The sequence below is a fragment of the Lontra canadensis genome, unplaced genomic scaffold, assembly GCF_010015895.1.
Source record: "Lontra canadensis isolate GAN:19392208 unplaced genomic scaffold, GSC_riverotter_1.0 scaffold50, whole genome shotgun sequence".
NCBI classification, from domain to species: domain Eukaryota; kingdom Metazoa; phylum Chordata; class Mammalia; order Carnivora; family Mustelidae; genus Lontra; species Lontra canadensis.
Genome location: NW_022631044.1, coordinates 3,765,070 through 3,790,134, shown reverse-complemented (window position 1 = coordinate 3,790,134; position 25,065 = coordinate 3,765,070). Strand labels below are relative to the sequence as shown.

General features: G+C 43.3%; 1 protein-coding gene across 1 annotated transcript in view; it reads left to right on the top strand.

Moving 5' to 3' along the window:
• ANTXR1 (ANTXR cell adhesion molecule 1) overlaps positions 1-25,065 on the top strand; it is a 210,337-nt gene that overhangs the window by 94,387 nt on the left and 90,885 nt on the right. Inside the window, exons 11-12 of the mRNA XM_032873745.1 lie at positions 6,717-6,786; positions 8,115-8,193. Of these exons, the coding sequence (XP_032729636.1) occupies positions 6,717-6,786; positions 8,115-8,193 (149 nt within the window). The remainder of the gene's footprint in view (positions 1-6,716; positions 6,787-8,114; positions 8,194-25,065) is intronic.

The window sequence follows — 25,065 nt, the reverse complement described above, 5'->3', positions numbered from 1 at the left end:
TCAGTTTGCACACGTGTTCACATTTTGTGTTTTTCAGGTGCCTCAAAGACAATGAACCTAGCCGTACCCCACTTTAGGAATAACAGCTGACATGTCAAGTGCTTATTAAATGCTGAACATTTAATGCTATCATCTCATTAAAAATGACATCAGCTTATGAAATGAGTATGAATCGCATCTGATAGGCGAGATCTCTGGGTTGCAGATAGGGTTACGTAGGCAGTGGGTGACACAGCTGTGACGGAACTCGAGCCCAGGCTCATAATGAGCTCACTGTTTCTCCATCCTGGTCCAACGTACCCTCAGAGAGCAGGAAGGGAAACCAAAAGACATATCCTGGATACCTGTAACCTACAGGGACTGGTAAAATAGTTATGTAGAGGCCCAGGGAACTTACGTGGAACCTGTTGGCCAAGTCCATTGCCTGATCTCATAGTTAACTAGCTAGTGAGGGCTTCCAAGGAAACCTTGCAATAATTCCAGGCCAATGAAGTGGTGGGTAGATGTAGGTCATGCCTAAGAAGAAGGATGGTGGCCAGCTTGGCTCTGCAATTATTAAAGGCACCCCCTCTGGCTTCAGCTGGGGACAAGAGGACATTACAGCAGATGTGCTGTGTTCTGAGGATTATTCCCAACTGCCCCTCCACCACCTGCACACACTATCGCTTCCCACTCTGTTTTGACTCTTCGTTTCTCATTGCTCTGACCTCAGAACCACTGTTCAGCCTTTCCAAGTAGAAGCCATTCTCTCCACTTTCAAATTCTCTGCTTTGTTCCCTAATGTAGAGTTTAATGTCTTCTATCAAGAAAATCCATAGACTTGTTATCTCACCCATTTACGAAAACCTCCCTGCCCAGGGCCTAGCACATAGTCCATGAAGAAATATTAATTTCCTTCCACTCTAAGCAATGGGCTCCATTTAGCTTTGCAGTAAGATCTCTGTGTTTGTGAATTATCATTGCAGGAGCCCCAGGAGGGTAATCATCTACCTCCTTTCTGGCTAGGGCTCCAGAAAGCTCAACCCAGATGCTTGGAATTTCACTAACTTGGAGTCGTGCTAAATATCATTTTATTTCAGGTTTTTGCACAGCATTTTAAAAGCCTCACTCTTTCAAAAAGCTGGTTACTCTTGAAGTCAGCAAGAAGATAGAAACATCTAGCCTAACTCTAGCCTGTCTGTTCTCCCTTCATTCAGACACATTCCCAAACCAGCTGATAATTTGGTGCTGAACAGTTATCCTTGGCTCAGGGATTCCCTGAAAATGCTCCCTAGACCCAGAGGAGATTGGGCGAAAGAGCAGGGTGAGCTCATTTGGTCCCTAACCTTCACTATTTTGTAACAGTAGGAATGTAAACTCCGCTGTGGAGCTTACATCAGCTTTTGGAGGGTTTCAACAAGCTCCGCCAGATAAGACTAAAGACTAAAGGTTTTGCTTGTCCTTTTGACCAGAGATAAATATTTACATCAAGAAAAGATTGCCAAGGCTTGAGAAATATTTGAATTATTTAATCAGCCCTATAAAAGGATTCACTGTGACTGGTGTTTGAATTAGCTAATGAATTTTAATCCTGGTTTTATCCCAAATCCATTAGATAGTCACCAACTGCAGGGAGGAACTCTGGGAATTTCTTCAATAGTCTGAAAAGAATTTTACTGATCCAAGGTCAAAACCTAGGAATGTACATATTTGAGTATATGGTTCTGGAATGTGGGTTCATGACAGTAGATGGCTGTCTCTCATAAGGTGGCTGAACCTGACCACGGGGCTTTTCAATCCTGGTCCCTTCCCATAGGAGACAGTGTCCTCCAACCCTGCCCATGGAGCTTCTTAACCATTTGCCTCCAAAGTGGCCAGGTCACAAAAAGAAAGACTCGGCTCCTGGGATAGGTCGGCCTGTATCACAAAATCAGCTGTGAGATTATGACAATTGAAATGGCCAGCTAGTTTAATTTTATTTAACTGTTTAAAGTACATCTGTTTAAAAAAAAAAAAAAAAAAAGCTAGCTAGGTTGACCTTCGGCAAATCATTGCAACAAAACCTGGGTTTGAAGTTCAGCTCTGACATGTACAAGTGGTGCAACACTAATTCAATCAACAAACCTCTCTGAGCCACAGTTTCCCCAATTGTAAATGATAAGTAATAGTAATGTCCAACAAGACCATGAGTGTATAGTGTCAGACAAAATCAGTATAAACATGTAGATTTAGACATATATGTGGATACATATGTCTGTATCGTATATGTGGATACAGACATATATGAGAATAAGATGGATGTGTGGGTACTTGGCCCCACCCTGTGCCCTGTGTGCATACCCTCAGGGGTGCCCTGTTCTCAAGCCTAGGGTGTTTGACAGTTTGGTGTGATGACACTCACTGATCTCCAAATCCTGGTTTAAAGCAAGCTTCTGTTCGATTATCAGATTCTTGGAGACACGTGTTTTAGATTAACCTATGTCGAGTGTATGCACCAAATTCTGAAATATCTTTGGTAAAAGGCAAGGAAATTTATATCTACAGATCATCTAAAAATTTCCTTAACTTCTGGTTTCAAACTCTTGCCCCTCCCTCATCTTCTCCCCCTTTGCCAACGAGCCAAGCACTGGTCTCCTAGCTCCTGGTCTCCACCCGCCCTGCCCACTCAGTGCTAACAAGCAACGACTGCCCAGTGGACAGAGGGACTGGGACTCCATCGTCCTCAGAGTGGATTACGGTCCCACAAACATCCCAACACCACTGGCCTTGGCAGAGGCGGCAGCAAGGTTGGCATGGGCCCCTGAGCCAAACGTGGCTCAGCTGAGGGGGAAGGCTTTGTGCCCCGCTTCCCAAGAGGACGTTCCAGGAAGGAGTCAGATGATGTGAGTTATGGAAACCAAATGGCCCTCCTTTGTTTAGAGAGAGAGAAAAAAAGTCACTCATTTTTGTGGTAAAGTGAAAACAGGCTCCAAACCAAACAGTCCCTCTCAGAACAGAAAATGCCAGCTCCCCAGAGCAGGCCCATGGCCGCAGAGGCTGATAAACTGATGGAAGGCAGTGTCGGGCCTGTGTGATAGCCTCCGTGATGTGTCCTCAGTCCTCCCAGTGAAGTTTTCCTCTGCTTTGCTCCAGAAATATTTGGTCTCTCAGGCAGGAAAGGAAAATGAAGGGAAGGAAAAGAGAAATGTCTAAGTGACCTAGGCCAATCTTGTCCTCTCGCTCCTTTCCAGTTGGGACAGAGGGCCGGGCAGGAGCTTTGCAGAGAAGAACCTAGAGGGTGCATGGGCACTAACAGCCACGTGAGCCGGCCGGGCCCTGGAGTCTCCCTCACGTAGCTGCAGGGCACTGTCTCTGACTGGGATGTCCCCTTCGAGCTGACCAGCACTTCCCACAGAACGCAGCCAAGAGTCACAAGGCCTCCTGTGGCTACTCTGTGGCTGCCCCGTGGCTCTGTGGGCTGACTCCTTGGGCAGGCGTCTGCACTCCCAGGTGTTGCTAGCACATGTACAGCAGGATGAGCCATGGGCAAGAGAAAATGCATACAGTTTCTAGTCAGCCACGCCTATCCTGAGTTCAGTTTATTCTCTAACACAAGCCTTTCCCGGAATAGAGATGCTCTTGGCAAGGGAGGAATAATGGAGAATTCAGTGCTGGTCCTGGCTTTGCCTCTCATTTGCTGTGCAACTGTGGGTCATTGTTGCCTCCCTGAGCCTCCATTTTGCTTCTGGAAAATGAGCCCAATGCCCTTGCCTTGCCTCAAGTCACAGGGTTGTTATAGAAGGAAGGAAAGCATGATTCTTAGCAAGAGGGGGCAGCCAGACTGGCTGGGTGTGGATCCAAGCTCCCCTGTGTAATGTTGGGCAAGTTTCTTCACCTCTCTAGTCTCTTCCCCACCTTTAAAATGAAGGGAGTAATATCCTTCCCTGGTAGCATCACTAGCAGGTTAAATACAATGATGTGGTTTATGCCAATCGCACAAAGAGCACCGACCCACAGCGTGCCCTGGGTTGAGTCTTGCCGACGTGATCATCACCATAGGCTGGGAAGTACCTTGAAAATAAAAACACTCAGCTTGAGCATTGGGGTGATCCGCCAATGTCATCATAAGCTTCCTAGTCTCATTCAACACACCTCCACCATTCCAGCAATGGTCCATGATTAGCGAATGTGAATTCTATGTATGAGGAGGGACCTTCAATACTTCTTATTGTTTTTAGGAAAAATCCCCAAAGCCCCACCATGGCCTACAAGGCCTCGGTCATCTGGTCCTGCTGCCTTTTCTAGTAGCCTCATCGTGAGCCCCTGTCTCACTGAAATTCACCAGCCTCATGGGCCTTCCTTTAGCTCTCAAAAAGCTCCGGGCTCCTTCCTGCCCCAGGATCTTTGCACGGCCGCTTGTCCCACTCCATGTCCTCTTTGCCTGACCACAGGTCTCAGCTTATATGGCCTTTCCTCTAGGAAGCAGTTCCTGACCTTCCTTCTCTTTCTTTCTTTGTGCTCACCACGATTATAGTTAAATGGCAACATTCGTCATCTCCAGCATGTCAGCTGCTTGAGTGAGGTGGTTTCATCTGTTTTGTTCATTGCAAAGCCTAGCACCATGCCGGACACATGGAAGACATTCAAAAGAATAGATTTTTTAATAAAAAATGGGAGTGCTTAACAATGTCTCCCCTGCAGCTCCTATAAAATCCATGAAATCAGAGACCATATTTCTGTTCTCAAAGCCTGTCTCTCTAGCTTATAGAAGACCTTTAATAAATATTTGTTGAATGAATGATGAATGAATGAATGACTTGGAATAACCTCCCTAACTTTTCACCACTCCAAGACCTCCCTGCACATCAGAGTCTCTTCCATCCATCATCTCCTTCCATGGAGATGCCATACTTAGCACTCAGACATGTCCTCTAACCACCATCCCAGGTGGCTCTGCTCCTACAATCCAGCCACAGAGGGCACCAGACTTCCTAATCCCCATTCAGGCAAGTGTTTAGTGTCAGCCACAGTCCAATGTCATTAAGAGACATCAGTTTCATAACAAATGTGCACAGCACAATACCATCCTTCAATTATATGCATATTCCTTTCTGTCTTCTAGGGCAAGGCTTTGTAGTCACAGCTTGGTTAAAGGGGCTCATTATTCAGCTTCCTATCACTGGCAGGTCCTACTGCAATGTTTTGTACAGAGCACGCACCCTTAAATGTTGCATTGTGAAGGCATGAATACTGTATACTGACTACAGTTAGTAACTTCTCAGAATCTTGGACACAATGAAGTTTTTAAAGAGCTCGAGATGAAAACTTTCTCAGCTTTCCCCAGTCACCCAGAGAACTTCCCACCTCCCAAGTCCCCCCATTTTCATCCATCTTTCACAGTTACATATGCTGAAACTTCCAAAATCATCCCTTCAAGTTTTTTCCCCCCGAAACCTCCAAAATTCTTTTCATTCATCTATGTCCAATTTCCTAAGTTCTCACACAAAGAATTTAGACCAAACTTCTTCCTATACTGATCTTTTCAAATCCTACTTACCTCCTACTCTACAATATATCTTCTGTTTGCTCTGCCTTTGCTTATGCAATTCCTCCCACCAGAATGTGTATTCCTATCTCTCCGTCAAAGCACATCTCAAGTTTTGTGGTCCCTGTCAACTTACCTCACCACCCGCCTGAAGGGAGCTGTCTTCTGAAGCCAAATAATATTTTGGCCTAGCTACTTCTTGTATGTGTCAGCAAGCTTTTTCTTCTTAAAAAAATTGAGATATAATTGACAAAAAGCATTATATTAGTTTCAGACATACAACCTAGTGATTCAGTATTTGTATAGAAGGCAAAATGATCACCACAATAAATCTAGTTAACATCCATCACCATACAGAATTACAAATTCTTTTCTTGGGATGAGAACTTCTAAAATTTACTCTCTTAACAACTTTCAAATATGCAATATGGTATTATCAACTATAGTCACCACACTGTACATGATATCCTCATGTCTTATTTGGTAACTGGAAGCTTGTACCTTTTGGCCACCTTTACCCATTTTGCCCAACCGCCTGGCAACCACAAATCTGTTCTCTGTATCTATGAGTTCATTTCTTTTTTCTTTTTTAGAGTCCACATATAAGTGAGATCATACAATATTTATCTTTCTCTAACTTACTTCAGTTAGTGTAGTGTCCTCCAGCTCCATCCATGTCGTCACAAATGGCCAGACTTACTTCACCTAGGACTGCATGATCTATGTTTTCTGTATACACACACACACACACACACACACATATACATTTGCCACATTTTCTTTATCCACTCATCCACAGATGGACACTTTGGTTGCTCACTCCTGTCTTAGCTATTATAAGTAATGCTGCATCAACAATCTTTCTCCACGAATGTGGCTTCTTTCTCAAACTAGACACAGATCCGAAGCTCCCTGGGGACCAGTGTGGCATCTTCTGGTTTCCCCGTAGTTATGCCTGGTCAGTGGTAAGAGCTCAGTCTCTATTTGTTCACTGATTGACTCAGTTGGATGTATGGGGTCAAGGACCAGTAATCTAGCAGAACCTTAAAGTTCATTCACTCGAGTGGATTTTATGGCTCAAGACCAGTGTCTCTTTCAGAGTTACTGCTTTTCTCATGTCTCCCTGGATTCGATGGATGGCCTGTAGGAGTCACTGAACATGAAGTTGGAAAGTTGCTTCACCCTTCTTAATCCAGTGACTTCCTTTTTACAGATGAGAAGCCCTTCACTGTGGAAGACACTTACTTGCTGTGTCCAGCGCCTATCTTAAAAGAAGTTGGCATGTAAGTTTCCACCAGCAACTGAACCTCACTGCCAGGGAAGAGAGAGGAGGTAGAGGGGACAAAGGGTGAAGAAAGAGTCTCTCTTCGTTGTTGTCATGCAGCCTTGTCTAGACCTCTCCAGGTAATGATGACGGTGCCAGTGCTTCTGGTGAGCAAGGCACCAGGACAGATGTCTTACAAAGGGTACCTCACTTTATCCTCCCAAGCTCCCAAAGAACCAGATGCCTACGTCATCCCAGTTTTACGATGTGGAATCTATGGTTGAGCGAATTTAAGTAGTTTGCCCAAGGTCATGCTGCAGTAGCAGAAGGGTCTAGTTTCCAAAAAGGGTATGTCTCGCTGAATCACAGCTACATTTCCAGAGCTTACACTTCCCAAAGCCCTCCCACACACGTTATCTCACCCTGGCATCATAATTGCCCTCCTGGATGATTGTCCCTCCTTAGAGATAAGGAAACGAGGAAAGGAAGCTCAGAGGGGTCAAGTGGGTCCAGAGCTAGTTCAGGACCCCAGATTCAGACCTTCTGAGGCCAAGCTCCGTGCTCCTTCCTCTGTGCCCCTGAAGGGCATTGGGTTTCTGTTGGGTGTCTGTGAGAGGAACACAAACTCGCTGAAGAGAGAATGGCAGCTTTGAGGAAAAAATACTAAACATGCTCATCTAACTTCTGCTTTCAATCATTTGTTCTAATTATGAAGCCTCCAAGTCTAGTTGCCTGACCCTGGCCTTCAAGTTCACTGATTCCACAAACTAACCCTGTGTCCATACTGCCAAAGCAAGCAAAACAGAGGTTCAGGTTTCAGTGAGTGTCACAGAGATGGAAGGAGGGTGGAAGGTCAGTCATCCACTGCTGTACCTCCATGAGCTTTTCGGGATGGCAGCAAAGCCCCTCATCAGAATCAGTCACAGAGAGCCCCGATAACGACAGCGGAACATTGAGTTTATAGCTCGAAGGGTTTATGCCCACAGACTCAAGCCACGCTTTGGGGACACTTTTTCCCAGGACAGTGTGCCTGGTAAATGAAATGGTCACAGGCTTTACCCATTCAATGCAATTCGCTGCCATGTAAGAAGGGCTGAACTCAACACCCGGATACACCATCGAGGGTATCCTGACATCTCTCTAGAATGCTAGAGCATGCGGTTGGGCCCTGGAGGCTATCCTCCACATTTTACAAAAGAGACCGCTCAGGCCCCCAGGGGGGGAGACCACAGCCCCCAGGGTAGTTAGGAGCAGAGCCTGCAGGGGACCTAGGTCTCGGCTCGCAGCCCCTCGCTCCTCGCACACCACGCTGAGCGCTGAGCGTCTCTGGCTCCCTTGTCATTACAGGAAAGCCGCGCTTCAGGTCAGCATGAACGATGGCCTCTCTTTCATCTCCAGTTCTGTCATCATCACCACCACACGCTGTGTAAGTCATCGCCTTCCCTTTCCTGAAGGCTCTATTGTCCTTCTCACTTCCCTGGAAGTTTCCAGTTCTGCATTCTGTTCACTGAGCTTTGATCCCAGCCCTGCAGGGCCAGCTGCAGGCTGGACCGGGGGGCATGCCGGACCCCTGGAGGGTATCGGGAGGGCCTGTGTTGCATTTCTCCAACTGGTCCACTTCTGTGACCAAGGGAGAGTGAGACCTGAAGGCCCTGACGTGTCCAGATGGTAAGACAGGGCCTGGGTCTGCCCAGCGGTGAGCAGGGCTATCCAGAGGCACTGGGTCTAGGAGGAAATATGCAGAAAGCAATTGGACGGCACACGCAGAACATGTATCTTCAGGATTTTCCCTAAAGGGGAAGCTTTTCCCTAAAGGGAAGCTGGGCAATAGGGCAGTAACTAAAGGGCGATATGGAACATAAGGAGAGTCTCATTTAGAATGGCAGAAATTGCAGCTTGTTTATACGATTGTGGAAATAATCCAGGAGAAAAAGGAAACTTGGTGAAGCAGGGTGGGGGTGCGGGGTGCTATGCCATAGGGATTGTGAGGCAGGAGTGGGGACTGTATTCTACCCGCCCTCAGACATCCCTTCTCTGGGTCCTTAATGGCAGGTGGTTTTTATTTCCGGTTATGCATAAAACCACCTGCACGACTTTTTAAAAAGTGATGATGCCCAGGCCTCGTGCCAGATGAAGGGAAGTGAAGCCGGGAGTGGGCCCAAGCTTTGGGGGCTCCGGTGCCTCCTAAGGAGGCTGTCAGGTGTGGCTCTGGGTGGCAGGCCTTCTGCCAGCGTACGTGCTCCCTCCTGCTGGCAGGATCTCAGATCTCAGCCCATCAGAGAGGCCTGCCAGGGCTCTGCAGACCTCAGTTCCAAATTAACCTTTGTCTGAATAGTCAGGTATTCTAACCAAATGCATTTTTTTTCCATTGGATCATTCTAAAGGCTAATGTGTTTTGCCTAATGGTCAACTTAGGTGGATACTATGGTCACGTCCTTCCTGGGCTTTGGAGGACATGTCATGGGAGCCCCTGTGTAATGGGGGCTTGTCTCCCTAACACTGTCCTGGGGGGTAAGCGATAGCAGGCATGCACTGAAGTCAGACAAAATCAAAATGAGTCATATCATAAATGAGCAGGAGATCCCACCTCATGGTGGACAATTTTCCCTCTCAATTTGTGCCCCTGCACCAACCCCCACCTTCCACTCCCCACCCTCCCCCACCCCTCCCAGCCACACACACACACATTTCCACCCTGTGGTAGGAGTGAACCAGTTTTCCTGAAAGCAGGGTGAGCCAGTGCAATGAGTATAGACAATGGAAAAGTTTTACTTGACCAAATTAAGAAAGTAGGGTTGCCGCAGAGAAGTGTCACCACTGAGAAAGGTCCATGTCTCAGGCGCCCCTCAGTGGAACATCAAATCTAGAGGCCAAATATGAAAATCTTTTGGAGAAACAGTGAAATTTCTTTAAGTGTACCCCGCCTGATTCTTTTAGAAATTGACCCTTCTGGAACTTGCCAACCTGCAGGAAATGATTAAAATACCCCAAACCTAACAAGTCCATTCCAGATTCCTCCCTGCTTTTGAGTGATCCAGCAGTTCAGGCCTGTATTTCTCATTATGTATGACTGTACCACAGAGAAACAGCCATACCCTTGAGGCCACAAGGGCATGAGGAGGAGGAAGGGAAACGTCTCGGGACCAAACTTGTGGTATGGCAGCTACAGGACTAAGACTATGGCTTAAGCCCTGGGCCTGAAAGCCAAGAAGAAAGGGTATCCTTACTATTGTACTGCAGAAGGAAAAGAGCTCAGCGCGCAGTCCCCTCTATCTTTCCAACTCACTCCCGCCTCTGTTCATGTCTTATATCTCCCTTATGCGGGAGCTCATCACTAAGTTTTCTGTTCACTTGACCCTTGATAAACACCACCCCATTACATCTTCTGAATTATTGCCCTTTTCACTTGAGAATACTGTATGTCTGCAACAAAATTATGAATACCCTAAGATTTGAGATCCAGGACCATTCGTTCATTTGTTCAGCAAATATCCATTGATCACATATAATGTGCCAGGCACTGTCCTGGGTCCCCAGGATACATCTGAGGACACTACAGACAAAGCTCTCTGTCTAATGGGGAGGGGCAGAGGGAGAGAAGGCGGAAAAGAAACAAGAAACATAACAAATGAATTACACAGTATGTCAAAAGGTAATATATGCTACAGAAAAAATAGAGCCAAGTAAGATGACTTGGTACTACTCGAGTTAGTGTATTATAAACAAAGATATGTTGAGAAGGTGGCACTTAAGTAGAGACTTGAAGTTGATTGTAAGGCTAGTGGAAGAAGACCATACCAACCAGAGGGCCCCAGGGCTTAGACCTCAAAACCAGAGACATGCAGTGTGTTCCAGGAAGAGCAGGAAGGCTGGTGGCCTGTCGCTGGAAGAGAGCCAGGGAGGCGAGCAGGACATGGTGAGGTCATGGGGATGGAGAATGGAGGGTCTTGTGAGAATTTTGGCTTTTGCCCAGAGGAGCAACACAAGCTGACTTAGATTTGAAAGATCACTCTGGCTGCGGGAACAGCCCATGGGAAGGCAGGGATGGAAGGACCGTGACTGGTTAGGAAGGTATGGCAATATTTCAGGCAAAAGATGATGATGGTTTGACTCAGCAGAGAGCAATGGTGATGAGAGAAGCAGTCAGAGTTGGATATATCATGAAGGCAAAGCCGATGGATTTCTCAAAGCATTGGATGTAGGGCTTGAGAGGAGAGATGGCCAGCATGGTCCCATGGTCTTCAGCCTAAGTACCTGAAAGAATGGAATTGCCCTCAGTGGACAGAAGGAAGACTGAAGGAGCAGATTCGCGATGGAGGGGGACAATCAGGAGGTCAGTTTTGTGGTCAACTAGATGTGTGGCCTTGAGTGTGTTTAACCCCTTTGTGCATCTATTTCCTAATCTGTAAAATTAGAATAATAATACTTTATCTCTCTTTGCTGCATTGTGAATCTAAAATGGAATGATAGATAGATGGTAATTGCTTGGTAGAAGGCCTGATAGGGAGTACGTGCTTAATAAATGTTAGATGCTATGATAGTAGAAGCTTAGTCAAAAGTATTAAACTGATTGGAAATTCTTTCCAGAGAGCTGGTTCCCACTTCAGAGGCCTGTTATAGTAAAAGGAGTCTCTTGAGATAAGATGGATCCCTAGGGGTCCATGTCTGTCACTCAGCCAAGCACAGGTGATTGAAAGAAGGTAGACGAGATGGTCAAAATCATCTAGAGAAAAAAATGGGTCTATAGTCAATCATAAAATGCCAATACCCAGCAGGACCCTCCATAGAAGCTCAAATTCAAAAGACTGAAGCCATCACTGGACAAAATAGAGATGCAGGTGGAATGTGTGGCCATCCAGAGTATGAAGTAAGGCCTTGGACTTGCCTTTGTTTCTTCGGCAGCTGGTTTGGAGGACAAGGTTTTTAGATCAGAAGTGATCCCCTGGGTCTGAGTAAAGGGTTAGTCTTGGCCATGCCAGTCACAGCCTGCCCCACCCATCACCTGGAACCAAAAATAATTTTTAAATATGTAGTTGAGACTTTTCTTTCCTTGCTTTATTTGGTGCCCATTTGGACAACCATGTCATAGTTTTCAAGATCCACAATGAATAACTGCTGTTCTTTGCCAGGAGCAGAAATTCCATGAAGTTTTACAGGAAAGAGTTTTTTCCATCCAAGAGCTAAAAGATTCCTATACAAATGGTAAACTTTGTGAAGCTCCAGGACTCCAGGACTCTAGAAAATGGTCAAACATCCAAAGTCCTCTCTCACAGCATATGTGAATATGTCCCATCTCTAGAGTCTCAACTGGCCTTCCTTTTCTTCCCCAGCCTCTAGCCATAGGGGAGAAAATCAGGACCACGGTGCTGCCTTAGGGGCAATACTTAAAAGAAGTTTGCTTTTGTCTTGCAAAGCAAGCAGATGTCAACACCTTAAAGAATTTTTCAGGAAAGACGGTCTTCTTTTACATAAATGCCTTCAAATTTTGTAACTTTCCAACCAAAGTGTATAAAAATCAGAGAATCCCTCACAAGTATTTCTTGAAGTCCTACTGGGTCATCACTGTTCCATTTACATTTTACGAAGTTGTTACCCTTAAGGAGCTTAAAATCTGCTTAGAGAAAGGAGCTCAACAAACATATAAAGGACTATGTAAATAAAGAGCAAGATGGTGGGAGCCAGGTGTAAATGATCTAGGATTTCAGAGTAGGAAAGGAGTGAATTCAGGAAGAAAGAGACACGAGGGCTTCCTGGAGGAGACATCCCAAGTAGTGATTTGAGAAAAAATAATTTCAGGGGAAGAGGTGGGAAGAGGCTGTCCGCTAAAGAAAACCCAACCTGAGGAAGAACTAGATATCCCTGTGAGCACAGTTAGTTCATGCTCCCTCCCAGGAACCATAATTTTTTTTTCTCTTTTCCTTTCATTTTGTTTGTTTCTGGTGCCTTCTTAATTTGGGGCCATTTCTCAGGTGGCAACTACTCTCCCAGAACAGTAGTTACTAACCTTCACCCCGAATGTAACGATGAGGCCCAGCTGATTCCCTTCCCTATTAACTATGATGAACATTTGATTGACACTGATCTCTAGTGTATTAGAGAATCACCATCTTTGAAAAAAAGGAAAGAGACCTAAAGTTTGACATAAGGTTCTAAACTGGATCTGGTAGAAAGTCAAGTAAGATTAAGCTGCAGTTTCTTCACTATTTTTGAAAAAAAGAATTTCTCAGTAAATGAATCAAGTAAACAGGAATGTAAGAGGAATACTTAGACTATTTCCAAGAATGAATTAAAACAAGTAAAGGTTATGCATTATTACCACGTAAACATTCCTATTATTGAAAATGTTCTATCATGCCAAGCATGTCTGGAGATCAGAGGAGGTAACGTTTCATCAGAAAAGAAATGCAACTTCAGGAAGGCAGCTCACAACAGACTGGATCTTCCAGTGACCCCTGAGGTAGCCACAATTTGCCATGCTTCAGGGACACAGGGATTGAACCTGGTGTTCTAGGGATGAATGTGGTGTTCACTTATTTCCCAAAGATTTTTTTAACCATTTCATCCTTCAGATGTTTGTGAATTCAGACTGTTCTTTTCTGAAACTAGTGATATTTTTCTGCCGATATTTGTTTGAAAGAGAGAGAGAAAGACACCAACAATGTGCAAGAGAGCCGCCACCCATGACAAAGAATTATCTAGTCCAAGATGTCTGTCATACCAGTTTAAGAAACTCTGAAGAATCAGGATTTCTTGGAGGGAGTCCAGGAGTCTGCATTCTAATAAGCTTGCCAGGTAAATCCTAAACACATAGGACTCTTACCATTATACTTACCTGGCACAAAATGTCCTCCAAAGTTTAAAAAAAGCATTAGAATCTATTCAAGAAAAATGATTTATTACTATATGGGGACTAACATATAACATAATAAAAAACAAATTCTTATTCTCTTGATTCATTCCCAATCTTACTCATTTAGGAACCCCAAGATTTTTTTTTTTTTTTAGATTTTTTATTTATTTATTTGACAGACAGAAATCAGAAGTAGGCAGAGAGGCAGGCAGAGAGAGAGGAGGAAGCAGTCTCCCCGCTGAGCAGAGAGTCTGATGCGGGGCTCGATTCCAGGACCCTGGGATCATGACCTGAGCCGAAGGCAGAGGCTTTAACCCACTGAGCCACCCAGGTACCCCAGGAACCCCAAGATTTTAAAATCAGATCCTCTCTTTTATGTTTCTTCTTTTGGACAGTATCTTCTGGTATAAAAATAGGAATTTGCCTAAAATAATTTTAGCCCAACATTACCTGTCTAAGGATCTTCTCCCTTTTGTGTTGCCAGGCAAAGACTATTAAACTTTCTCTCCAAATACCCCTTTTCCATGTTCCAAGTATTCCCTGTGCTTCCACCTCTCACAGTAAGGCTCGGTGAGCCATTGGTGAGCCATAGACTTGTTACTCCTTGTTTCAGGAAGAGAGGGCCCAGTGAGCATCAATATTGTTTTTAACACTTTATGGCTCCCAATGTCTCACAAAAGAGAGGGCCTCCAGCTACCATTTAGAGATAGGTTATAAGTCGGACACAACTGGAGACTTGGAGTAAAAAAACAACAACACAGATACTAGAAAGAAAAATTGCCTCCCATGCACAGTGTAGCACATGTGCTCCTTGAGGAAAGAACAAAGATTATGTCTTGTTCACCGTGGCAACCCAGCACCTGGCACAATGCCTGCACATAGTACTCAGCAGATAGTTGGTAACTGAATGAATGAATGAATGAATGAACTCAACTGGGTCATACTAAGATCACGATGGCACTTGCTGGTAGGAGAGAAAGGGAGCCAGAATACAGGAGGATTAGAACAGGGGCCACTGAGCTGGTTGGAAGATAGTCCTCCAAAGAGGATGGCCAGCAACCCAATGTACACATCCAAGGAGCATGGGGAGCTTGGGCATGATTTAAGAGGGACAACTCTGTTAGCCAAGAAACTACAACCAGTGATCCCAGACAGGGCAATAGTCAAAGACCGCCTCAGAACAGCACCAGCTTCCCTAGGAGCAGACTCTTGCCAGGGGTGCAGACCTGCATCTAGAAAGAGCCCATTGAACTGGATCGAGATTCAGGGCAGGCTGCCAGCCAGTCCGTGAGGGTCTACAGCACAAGGCTGGGAGTGAAACAGAACCACAGCAACTGACAGAGAATCTAGCTAACTATATCTGCTAAGCCCAAAGGACACAAAGATGTAAGACATGGGGAACAGACAAGTCTGGAAGGGATTGCAATCTAATGTGATAAGTTCTTCAACAGAGAATTGACCAATGCCATATGAGAGCATGAAGTAGAGTGTCTGGGGAAACCAAGAACAGAAGAGACGATACATGAACCTGGTTAGGAAGAAAGACAGGCATTTGCTGAATTAACATGGCCTGGTTAAAGGCATGTTTTGGGCCACAGGGGCTGTGATGGGTTGGGATGGGATATTAGGAGAGCAGGACAAAACAACTGGGACCAGTAGCAAGGCCTTCCTTACCTGCTGCAGTGTGGAGTTTCTTTAATATTTAATGTAAACATCATACATGATGCAGTTTTCATGTTAACATCCAACCTTTCCTCATTCAAGAAATAAACACCTTTTATCTTCAGAGGGGAAAAAGAGAATCTAAGGAACTGCAAGGAAGTCATGACTTGGGGAGCACTGGCATGGCCTGAGCTCACACTGAAATACCAGAAACTTGGGCCATGGCAGCTCACCCAGTCTGGTCAGGGCTGGCTCTGAAGGGGGTGTGCTGGGCCTCACAGATGGAGGCTGCAGTGACTTAACCCAGGAGAGGCTACAGAGGGGGTAAGGACCACCTCTGAGAACTGCCTTCAGAGCTCTGTCCTCAGCACCTTCCTGGGTTCACTTTGTAAATCGGTTCAATTCTGTTACTAATTTCTTTGAAGTAATTGGGAAGATGCAAATCCAGCCTGGTTTTGTAGTCATAGGGCTATCTGGGTAAACAGACAGTTGGCATGGCTGCCCTTGCCAAAATTGCTTGAATTTCACCAGCCTGGTAGGGAATGAGTCCAGCAGCCTGTGCTGAGTGGCAATCTCGCCTTCCAACATAATAAAATATTACTGCAGGCTTTTCAGAAAAAAAGTAGAAATCAGAGAAGACTTTTTTCTTCTATTTCTTTTCCAAGGTCAGCAAAACAGTCCATAAATCACAGTAGGTAGCTATCTTTGGGATAGGTACTTCATACCAATAGCTGTAAGCATGTGCATCTCTTGGGTGAGGAAAGATGTGTAGGAAGGAGGTTGTTGGTGGAAAATGGGGCCAGAGATCAGGATCAAAGTGTATTAGAATAGTACTATAGGCAAAATGTTAAGGACTCAAACAAAAACCTCCATGCCCTTCAGAATCTACAACATAGTTACCAAGACATAATATACAATCCAAGGGGTATATATTTTACACTGTGGGGTACAAAAGGCAAATATCAGGTGCCCAGAAATTCCTCCTTCTGTTCTAAAAACTCACAAACCTCCTCACAGGCCTTCGGATAAGTCACTTGACACAAGCACTACACACTTTGAGGAGTGTCTACTTACTGGACCTAAGGGGATTATGTCCCGATTACTCAAAAAACTGTTGCCCACCCCCTGCAAGAGAGAGCTGTGGACAAATCATCCCAGAAATTCAGGGAGAACAAGTAGGCAGCTCGTGCTTTACTCAGCCCCAAACGTCTATCCCGTGAGTGCCCTTTTCCCAACAAGACCCTCCCCGAACTGTTTCTCAATTCTAAGAAATGGCCCCTGGAGAAGACAAGTCCTTTCCAAACACCCAGTCGAGGAGGGCAGAACCAGTGCCCACACTCTGACTTTACCCTCTAGCTTCCTTCATCCTCACATTATTCCACTTCCGGTCCAGTTCACTCCCACACCCACCTTCTCCTTGTTCATTTAGCTACTGTGTGTTCACATAGGCTGGAAGAGTAAGAGGAGAGTGGATTGGAGAGGAAATAGTAGACTGACCTTGAAGAGGGTTTGAAGGACAGACAGACGGTGGAGTTTGGACCATTGGAAGTCATTCCAAAAAAGTGCAAAGCATTATTTTAGGAAGATCAGTCCATCATTTGTATGTTCCAAGTATATTAATAAAATAACATTAGTTTGGATGCCGTTGACTAATAAATTTGCTCATTTGGAAAGGAAATAGTCTCCAGTTTACTTTTACACTATCTGAAGGGAACTTTGTCCCCTAAATGGCCAACCCACAGCCCCAGAGCTTACAAGTGATTCATCAGCATTTCATACTCAGCCCTGAAAAAGGATGGCCTTTACTTTATTATTGCTGTAATTATAGGTAATATGTCCTTTGAATGATGTGGCTTAACAAAACACAGGGGAAAGATTAGTTGGAGAAGAAAAGTGGGAATAAACATGGACTCTGGGATCAGATCGATGTGGAGGCTGAAATCCTGGTCCTTAGATAGCCAGCCTGCTACACAGCAGGCATCCAGAGTTAGTCTTCCTTACCCTGATGCCGTAAGCTCTTTGAGAATCAGCACGGTGATGGGGTTTCCAAAGAGGCTCTGGCTTCTGCATTAAGAGAAGTATTTTATCTGTGACTAAAGAAGAGACGGAACCTCTGAGCTTGGTGGAAGTAAAATCTCATTTGAGTATCGTATGAAATACCAGGACGCTTCAAGGGAGAGCCCAGAGAAACTGAATGTGTGAAAATTATTGCCAAACATGGTCAGCTACATAGAATCTTCTATGGAATTGGGATCTTGGCCTGAGACAAAGGAGGACTTGATGGCTGTTTTTAATATTTGCAGGACTGTCCTGAGATAGGAGTGTCTGCTTTTATTGTATAGATGCAAGGAGTAGAATAGGCTGCTAATCTGTTTGTGGCTCAATTTTTAAAAAGGTTGATGTAATTGGCTGCTTTAGGGGGCAGTGAAATCCCTGTTAGGGTTGTATTCAACACAGGCAACTTGACAAATTGGCAGAATTATGTAAATGCCATTCGTGCCTCAGACAGCCTGTTGGACTTAGCTTTCAGACTCCTTCCAGCACTGAGAGTCTATAATTCTAAAACTAAAAGTAAGCTGATAGAGGAGTAAGGTAAACATTAGGAGTCCTATACGGTAGAACAACTGAGTTTGGCTCTTATATTCTGCAAATAAATATGAGATCCTTTTGTTGGGACACCGGAGGTGTTTGTCTTAGTGCAATTCAAACTGGTCAACATCCAACCAATACAAAAGAGATTATATTTCAGACCGAAGTGTGCTCCTTCTGAGCTCCTTCTGAGAACAACTTGTTTCAATAACCTCAAAACACATCTTCTGATTTACAAACAATTGATATACTAGTCATAAATCATTCTCATCTCTTTATTAGTTAGTCTCAGGAAAGCCATACATAATTCAAGGTCTTTTTCACAATATCTAGTATTTTTTTACTATTATTATTTTAACAAGATGACCTGTGGTTTCTCATACTGTCATTAGAAAGGGCAAAAGACCACAGGAATATCAAAATGCAGAATTCAGATATCAAATGTTGTTTGTGAACTGAAATAAAGATAGTTTGCCAATGTCTCTATTTTGATAACCCTTGTATGCATAAAAATATCTTTTCAAATATGTTTTGGAGGAGTCGAGCTGATTTGTTTTTCTTGGATGTTTGAGCAATTGACTTTCAATATTTTTATCTCAAAGTATTTTAAAGAATGTTTGCCCTAAGTTTGAAGTTTCCTTGTTTTGAGAATAAATAAGAAAAAAAAAATTTTCTGAATCTAGGCTCTCAAGAAACTCTGTGATAAACACATATAAGATGGCAATATTTATTTTTAGAAATAAAAGCTAAATCCAAATAATCCATAACCAAGATAAATATAAAGGACCAAACTCAGCAGTTAAAAAACACAGAGACAAATTGTGTTTAAAAAATATCACACTGGGGGCACCTGGGTGGCTCAGTGGGTTAAAGCCGCTGCCTTCGGCTCGGGTCATGATCCCAGAGTCCTGGGATCGAGCCCCGCATCGGGCTCTCTGCTCAGCAGGGAGCCTGCTTCCTCCTCTCTCTCTGCCTGCCTCTCTGCCTACTTGTAATCTCTGTCTGTCAAATAAATAAATAAATAAAATCTTTAAAAAAAAAATATCACACTGTATGCTGTTTACAATAAAAAATACATTCAATAAAATGTAAGTATGAGAAAAGTTATATCAGGAAAATACCAACAGAAAACTAATATAGCTATATTAGTATTAGATAAAACAAACAAAGTTACTGGTATAAAGAGGACCATTACATAATGTTAAAAGGAACACTTAACTTGAAGGGTATAATTCTAATCTGAACTTAATGACATATCCTCAGCATATATGAAACAAATATTGACAGAATTACAAAGAAAATTGATAGATCCACCACCAAAAGGGATTTAAATACAATTCTTTCAGTAATTAATAGATTAAGCAGCTCAAGGAAAATTAATAAAATATAAATGACTTGAATAATACAATTAAGCATCTAGCAGGTACGCAATGAGGTTACAGCAAAATATTCTAAGAAGGGCCCAAAATTTTTTGGTTGCATTAAATAGGGGTTACAAAATTATAAGATTAATAAAAAATACCATTATTTTATAAATTCTAAGATATACTTTTTGCACACCTTAACATCTCTGAAATTGGGATTTTTCAGGTAATCAATAATATATCATCATTTAACTGGCCACATTTTCCCTAATGGCTCATCAAATAACCAGTTATCTATAAGAATGCATCTTAAATTCAGTGAACTATTTCCCATCTGAATGTACTGTGCCAAAAATAAAAGAAACATATCCTGAACAAAACTGATCAGTCTCCTCCTTTCCACCATCCACCCCATTCCACTTTGGAAAAAGAGAAGTCTAGCCTCTCTTCTTTGGAGAGTAAGGGGAGAAAGAGAGGGCAGGAGCTGATCGACAACTACATTATGGCCAACTTCATGGTATAGCCAGTGGTGCTATTGTAGGGCTTATCATAGTTGGGAAAATCTCACATTTTTGGAAAATCAAACAGACATCTAAACCTTTTATAAGTCAAAGCAAAGTCATAACGGAAATTAGGAAATACTTAAAATTAGTCAATTATGAAGATGCCACATAACAAAACTTGTGAATGCAGCTAAAGTGGTTCTTAGAGGGAAATCTGTAGCCTTGAATGTTTGTATTAGAAAAGAAGGAAGTTGTAAGTCAATTTGCCAAGCATTGAACTCAAAACATTAGAGTACAGAGTAAACCCTACTGAAAGAAGAGAAGTCCAAAAGTAGGAAAGTAAGAACAAAATAGAAAACAAGCAAATACAGAAGTAACAAAAAAAATTATTAGTTGGGGGTCAGGGAAGATGAAAAATAGACATATGTCTGAAGAACTGTGTTATCACTGGATGGGGGACAGGCCACACTCATTACTGTCACAGGCTGGGGCTCTGCTAGAGGGAGATCATTAACCAAGAGAACCACAAAAACACATGTTGATTGAGCTTATCCCTCACCTACGCCTTGGTCTTTCTTCCTACGGAAGCCTTTGTGCAAAAATGAATGTTGCAAAATACAGTATAATGTTTACACCTTAGTCTCCACCATCTTATCATGTGCTAAAATCATGACCCATGGCCTAATGACAAGCCACATCACTATGAAACCTTCGATTTTTGAGGCTATTGGCGCTTCCAAGCACTATGGTTTTTGAAGTTTATCATTCTGTGTTTTCTGGCTTCTAACTTCTTAGTGTATATGTGGCTCCTCTTCTAGATGCCCCCTTTCTAATTTGACAGTTTAAGATATCAGATATCTTAATATCAGACAACCAAGCTTTTATAATTTGTATATAAAAGAAGAATTCCTGATCCTGAATAAGAACTTGAGAGACAGTGTATATCCTAAGTGCACAACCTTTAGTGAATGACCAGTGCGTCCATTCATGCCTACTCCTGGATTGTTGGAGCTACTCTGAGTGTTTGAGCCTTTTGGGTTGAGCATTCTGGATTAGTGAGAGGTACAGCTGTGAGAGGTACAATTTTAGGAAGAAGTGCATATTTTAAAGAGGGTCCAAAAAGTATGTATGAGTGGAGAGGGAGAGGGGGAAAGATGGCGGGGGTTGGGGGGAGAAGAAGGAGGAGGAGGAAGAAGGGGAGAAGGAGGGCAGAAGTAGAAAAGGAGGCACAGGGGGAAGACTTGATTAACAGTTTGGGAAATAGGGCCAAAAAGAAGAGAGAGCCTCAGAAGGTCTCCTTTCTGCCAACACTGAAATAATCGCCAACTCCTTAAATGGTCCAAAATTGGCAAAATCCATGGACTAGACTATCACAGAACTGGAGGAGACAGCAGCCAAACCCAGGCCATATTGTCCTGGGTGGCAATTTATGGTCACATCGCACCAAATCATAAGCTGCCACAGGACAGCTTCTGATCAGGACATTGTTTGGGACTGACATGATTCATATTGTTTGCACTCCTCAAAAGCCAGCAAGCTCTTCCTTCTGCTTCCTGCAGAATGACAGAGTCCCCCAAGAGTATATAAACACCTTTGCTTTTGCAAAGCAACCAGCTTCATTAGGAAATTCAGAGGTCAGTGATTTAATTTATATCTCCCTAAAACAAGAGTCTGTCAGCGCCACAAGCGATATATAACTAGCATTCCTTTGCCATTACCGTGGTTGCTAGAACAGATGTTAGGTTAGTCAGTGCCCAAAGCAGTGGGCTTAATGTTTTGTTTCTTTAAAAAAAAAAATTCAGGAGCATTTGAATTAGCGACAACTAAACTATTCCTAGGTTTCTTTTACACACAACCCAGTGTCAGGAGAACTGGTTCATTTGCAAGCCAAGGAAATATGACAGGTATAGCTAAGGCAATTTCTTTTACCTTCATTGCCCAAATGCATGGAATTGGAAAAGGTATCCAAAAGTTCAGGGTTTTAAGAATATGTATAAAGGTACAAACTCAACCTAAATGAATTTCTAACAAATAATGCTGCTGATAGAATTCAATCTGGCAACTCGGTTGACCTTTATCTGCTAGACTTAAAATTTGTGAATGCATTGATTCTTAATAGATAAAAATGTTTGATGATGATCAAAAATTTGCATTCCATACCTCCTTGTTGTAAATAAAGTAATGTCCATCCCTACTTCTGTGCCTTTGATCACAGTTTACTTTCCTTCTGGAATGCCCTCTCCTTTTCTCCACCTACCCACATTTCACTGTGGCTTCAAGGCCTGCCAAATGCTGCCTGGACCTGCCCCAGGATGCCTCACTGACCTTGGCAAGCCTCCTGAACTCTCTCTGCTCTGGGCTCAAGCACTGTGGTTTGTAGTGTCAGTTCAAGTTTAACTCCACATACCCTGTGCTGCTGTGCAGTGATGACATCTCCCAGGAGTGGAGACTGACTGTGCTGATCTTTGTCTCCTGCTGCTCACCGTGTTGGAAACTCAACAGAAAATGATAAGTTGGTTTCCAGATACTCTGTAATTCAGTGTAGAGACACAGGTTTGAGGAATCAGTCATCAGGGTCACCACTGGTAAGCATCTATGTCTGGGAAGCACCACCCAAATCATAGGCCTGGCTTCTACCTTTCCAAGTTCATAATCTAAGGCAACAGCTATCAGTATATTAGTTGCTGCTAATAGGTAATAATGATGCTGACTAATATGGGAGGGATGACCAGGAAAAACAATTAAGCACATGCCTTAAATAAAAAGCTACATTAAAGGCAAGGAGACCAGTCCCTGCAATGAAACAAAAAATGAAAACAAGAAATAAGCCTTTCTCTTCCAGTGTCATCATATTTAAACATTACTAAGGAACTTTCTAATCCTATTTCAACAGCCCACTCACAGGAACTAAGGCATTTTGAGTACTAATGAGCTGCATCTTTTCTGAATTATTCTCTAAAAACTGGTTTTGATTAACAAGCTCTATGCATTTTATGGAGAGAAAGGAAAGTGCTGAATGAATCCAAGATTTACGTATTATCACCCTTACCATTGTGAGTGAGATGAAGTGTCTCTACTGCCTCAGGGTGACAAGAAGACCAAGATAATGCTAGAAAACCTTGATATGGAGTGTCCTTCCGTGACAAAGGACCTCAGATCTTGAGTTTGAAGGAGTATGGCGTTAGTCTCCCCTCAGTCGCGTTCCAATGATGGCTTCTCTAAGTCCTTCTGGTTTTATTTACATAAGGCCCAAAGTCATAAGATTTATAGCAAACTAGAATTCGCACATCCAAATGATTGCTAGTCCTTCAAAATATTTACCTTGGAAAGCCATGTACTTTCTCCAACAACACTGTCACAATGCCAACTATCCTCTGCACTCCAGCTCTGAAATTACCATCACTTCCAAGTCGAGGTATTTGAATATCCTCAGTAGGGGAATAGGGAAACATCAGCCTTTGATATGAAAACAACCCCTAAAAGTTGTAGGAATCGGGTCTGGTGAATGGTAGTTAATCAAATTGGGAACCTCCTTGATGAAAAGCAAACTAAGCAGGTGGAAGGTTTTCTTTTTGTGGCCTATAAATCGGTTTCAAAAACAGTTCTAAGGGAGGTGTTTCAGGATTGCTTTGAGCAATGGCTGTATCATTGGAGAGTCTCCAGCATCCAAAGCCACGAAGTTTGGAGGGGATGAGATTCACTTGGATGTGGGGGTTTTGCCATGTTCACTACAGGACCTCAAACCTCATTACTTTATAGCCATACTTTCTAAGCAGAGTTCCACTAGGGCTTAGGTAATTCTCACCTAATATTTTTTCTATACCGCCTACTTTGTGGGTTAAGGAATCCAGTGTCTTCGGTGTCTATCAATGTTATTGCCATTTCTAGCCCAGATTACCTCCCAAGTAGCAGAAATGAATCATAATGTTTGATTGTGTTTTACCAACATTAATATTTGCTCACCTTTGATGAGGGCGATTAAATTTGCCATTGGAAAACCCACATGGGTTTCCCTTTCCTTGACACTGGTATGGACATCTGAGGGCATGTGGTTCTCCAAAATACCTACCCTAGAACCACCCACGCACCCCGTAGCTCCAGCCACAGTTAGCAGGAGACTGTTTACAGGAGTCAAATTTACTCGCCTAGACCAAGCCTAGGCACATCAACAGGAACATGACAGAAGCAAGAGGGGACAGAAAGGGAAATCACATCTACTGAAAGATGGCCATACACCAGGATCTTTACATTTCTTATCTCATGAAGGATCAAATCAATCCTGGGAAGTAGGAGTTATCTCAACTTCATATATGTACAGAAAAGGAAGTTTAAGAGAATTTGAACAACTTATCTAAAGTCTGCATATTAATATTTTAAAGTCTACATGTTAATAAGTGGAAGAATTAGGATTTAAATATCTTTCCCTGATTCCAAAGTCCACGCTTTTTGCAGTGAGGTTAGTGAGCTGTTTCCAGTGATGGGGCCTTGGAGGAAGAGGTAAACAGCCTAGGTGACATTGACTCCAGTGCCACCTGCTAGCTTGGAAGGATTAGCCTGCTCAATATTGATTTATCTCCATCTAATACATACTTGAGTGATAAGTCTTTTTATGTTTGAAACACTGTACTATGTCTCCATGTTACAAAGATGGGTAATCAGACTTGTGTCCTCTAGGGGCTTACAGTTCAGTGAGAAAGACAAGCCACGTAATGATATCATTTCTATAATACACAGTAAATGCTAAGGTAGACATATAAAATGAGAGCACAAACTCAGAGTTCATTGGTAGTGTTTTCTTGTCTATATTCCCCACTCAACTACAAGGTTTGTGATCCATCTTTTCTGCCAGTGCTTATAGAGGCCCTAGCACATAGTAGATGTCCAGTTAGTAGGCAAGGTAAGAATGAATCAGCTGTTGCCTGAGCTAAGACTTGAAAGATGAGAAACAGCTACCCAAGCAATGAAAGGATGAAAGGGTGTTTCAGGGAGAAGAACACAAGAGAACACTATAGCGAGGTGAGCACAAAGCGTAAGGAGGGAGGTGGAGAGGAGAGGAGGTTGGAGAAATAAGAGAGGCGTCACTGTGAAGGGCCTTGAGCCAAGGACGCATCATGGATTCTGGGGCTTTGATGGATGCCCTGAAATTGTCATCAAAATTTGTGAGCTGGAGTGTAAAAGTAAATTTGTACTTGTGTATTTTTCTGAGCAAAGGGGTGTGTCACTTTCATCAAATTTTCAAATGTTACAAAATCGTGCAGGCAGTGAGGAGCTGTTAGCACTATCAGAACAACATTTTAGATGGATGACTCTGGATGCTGCTGTAGAGGATG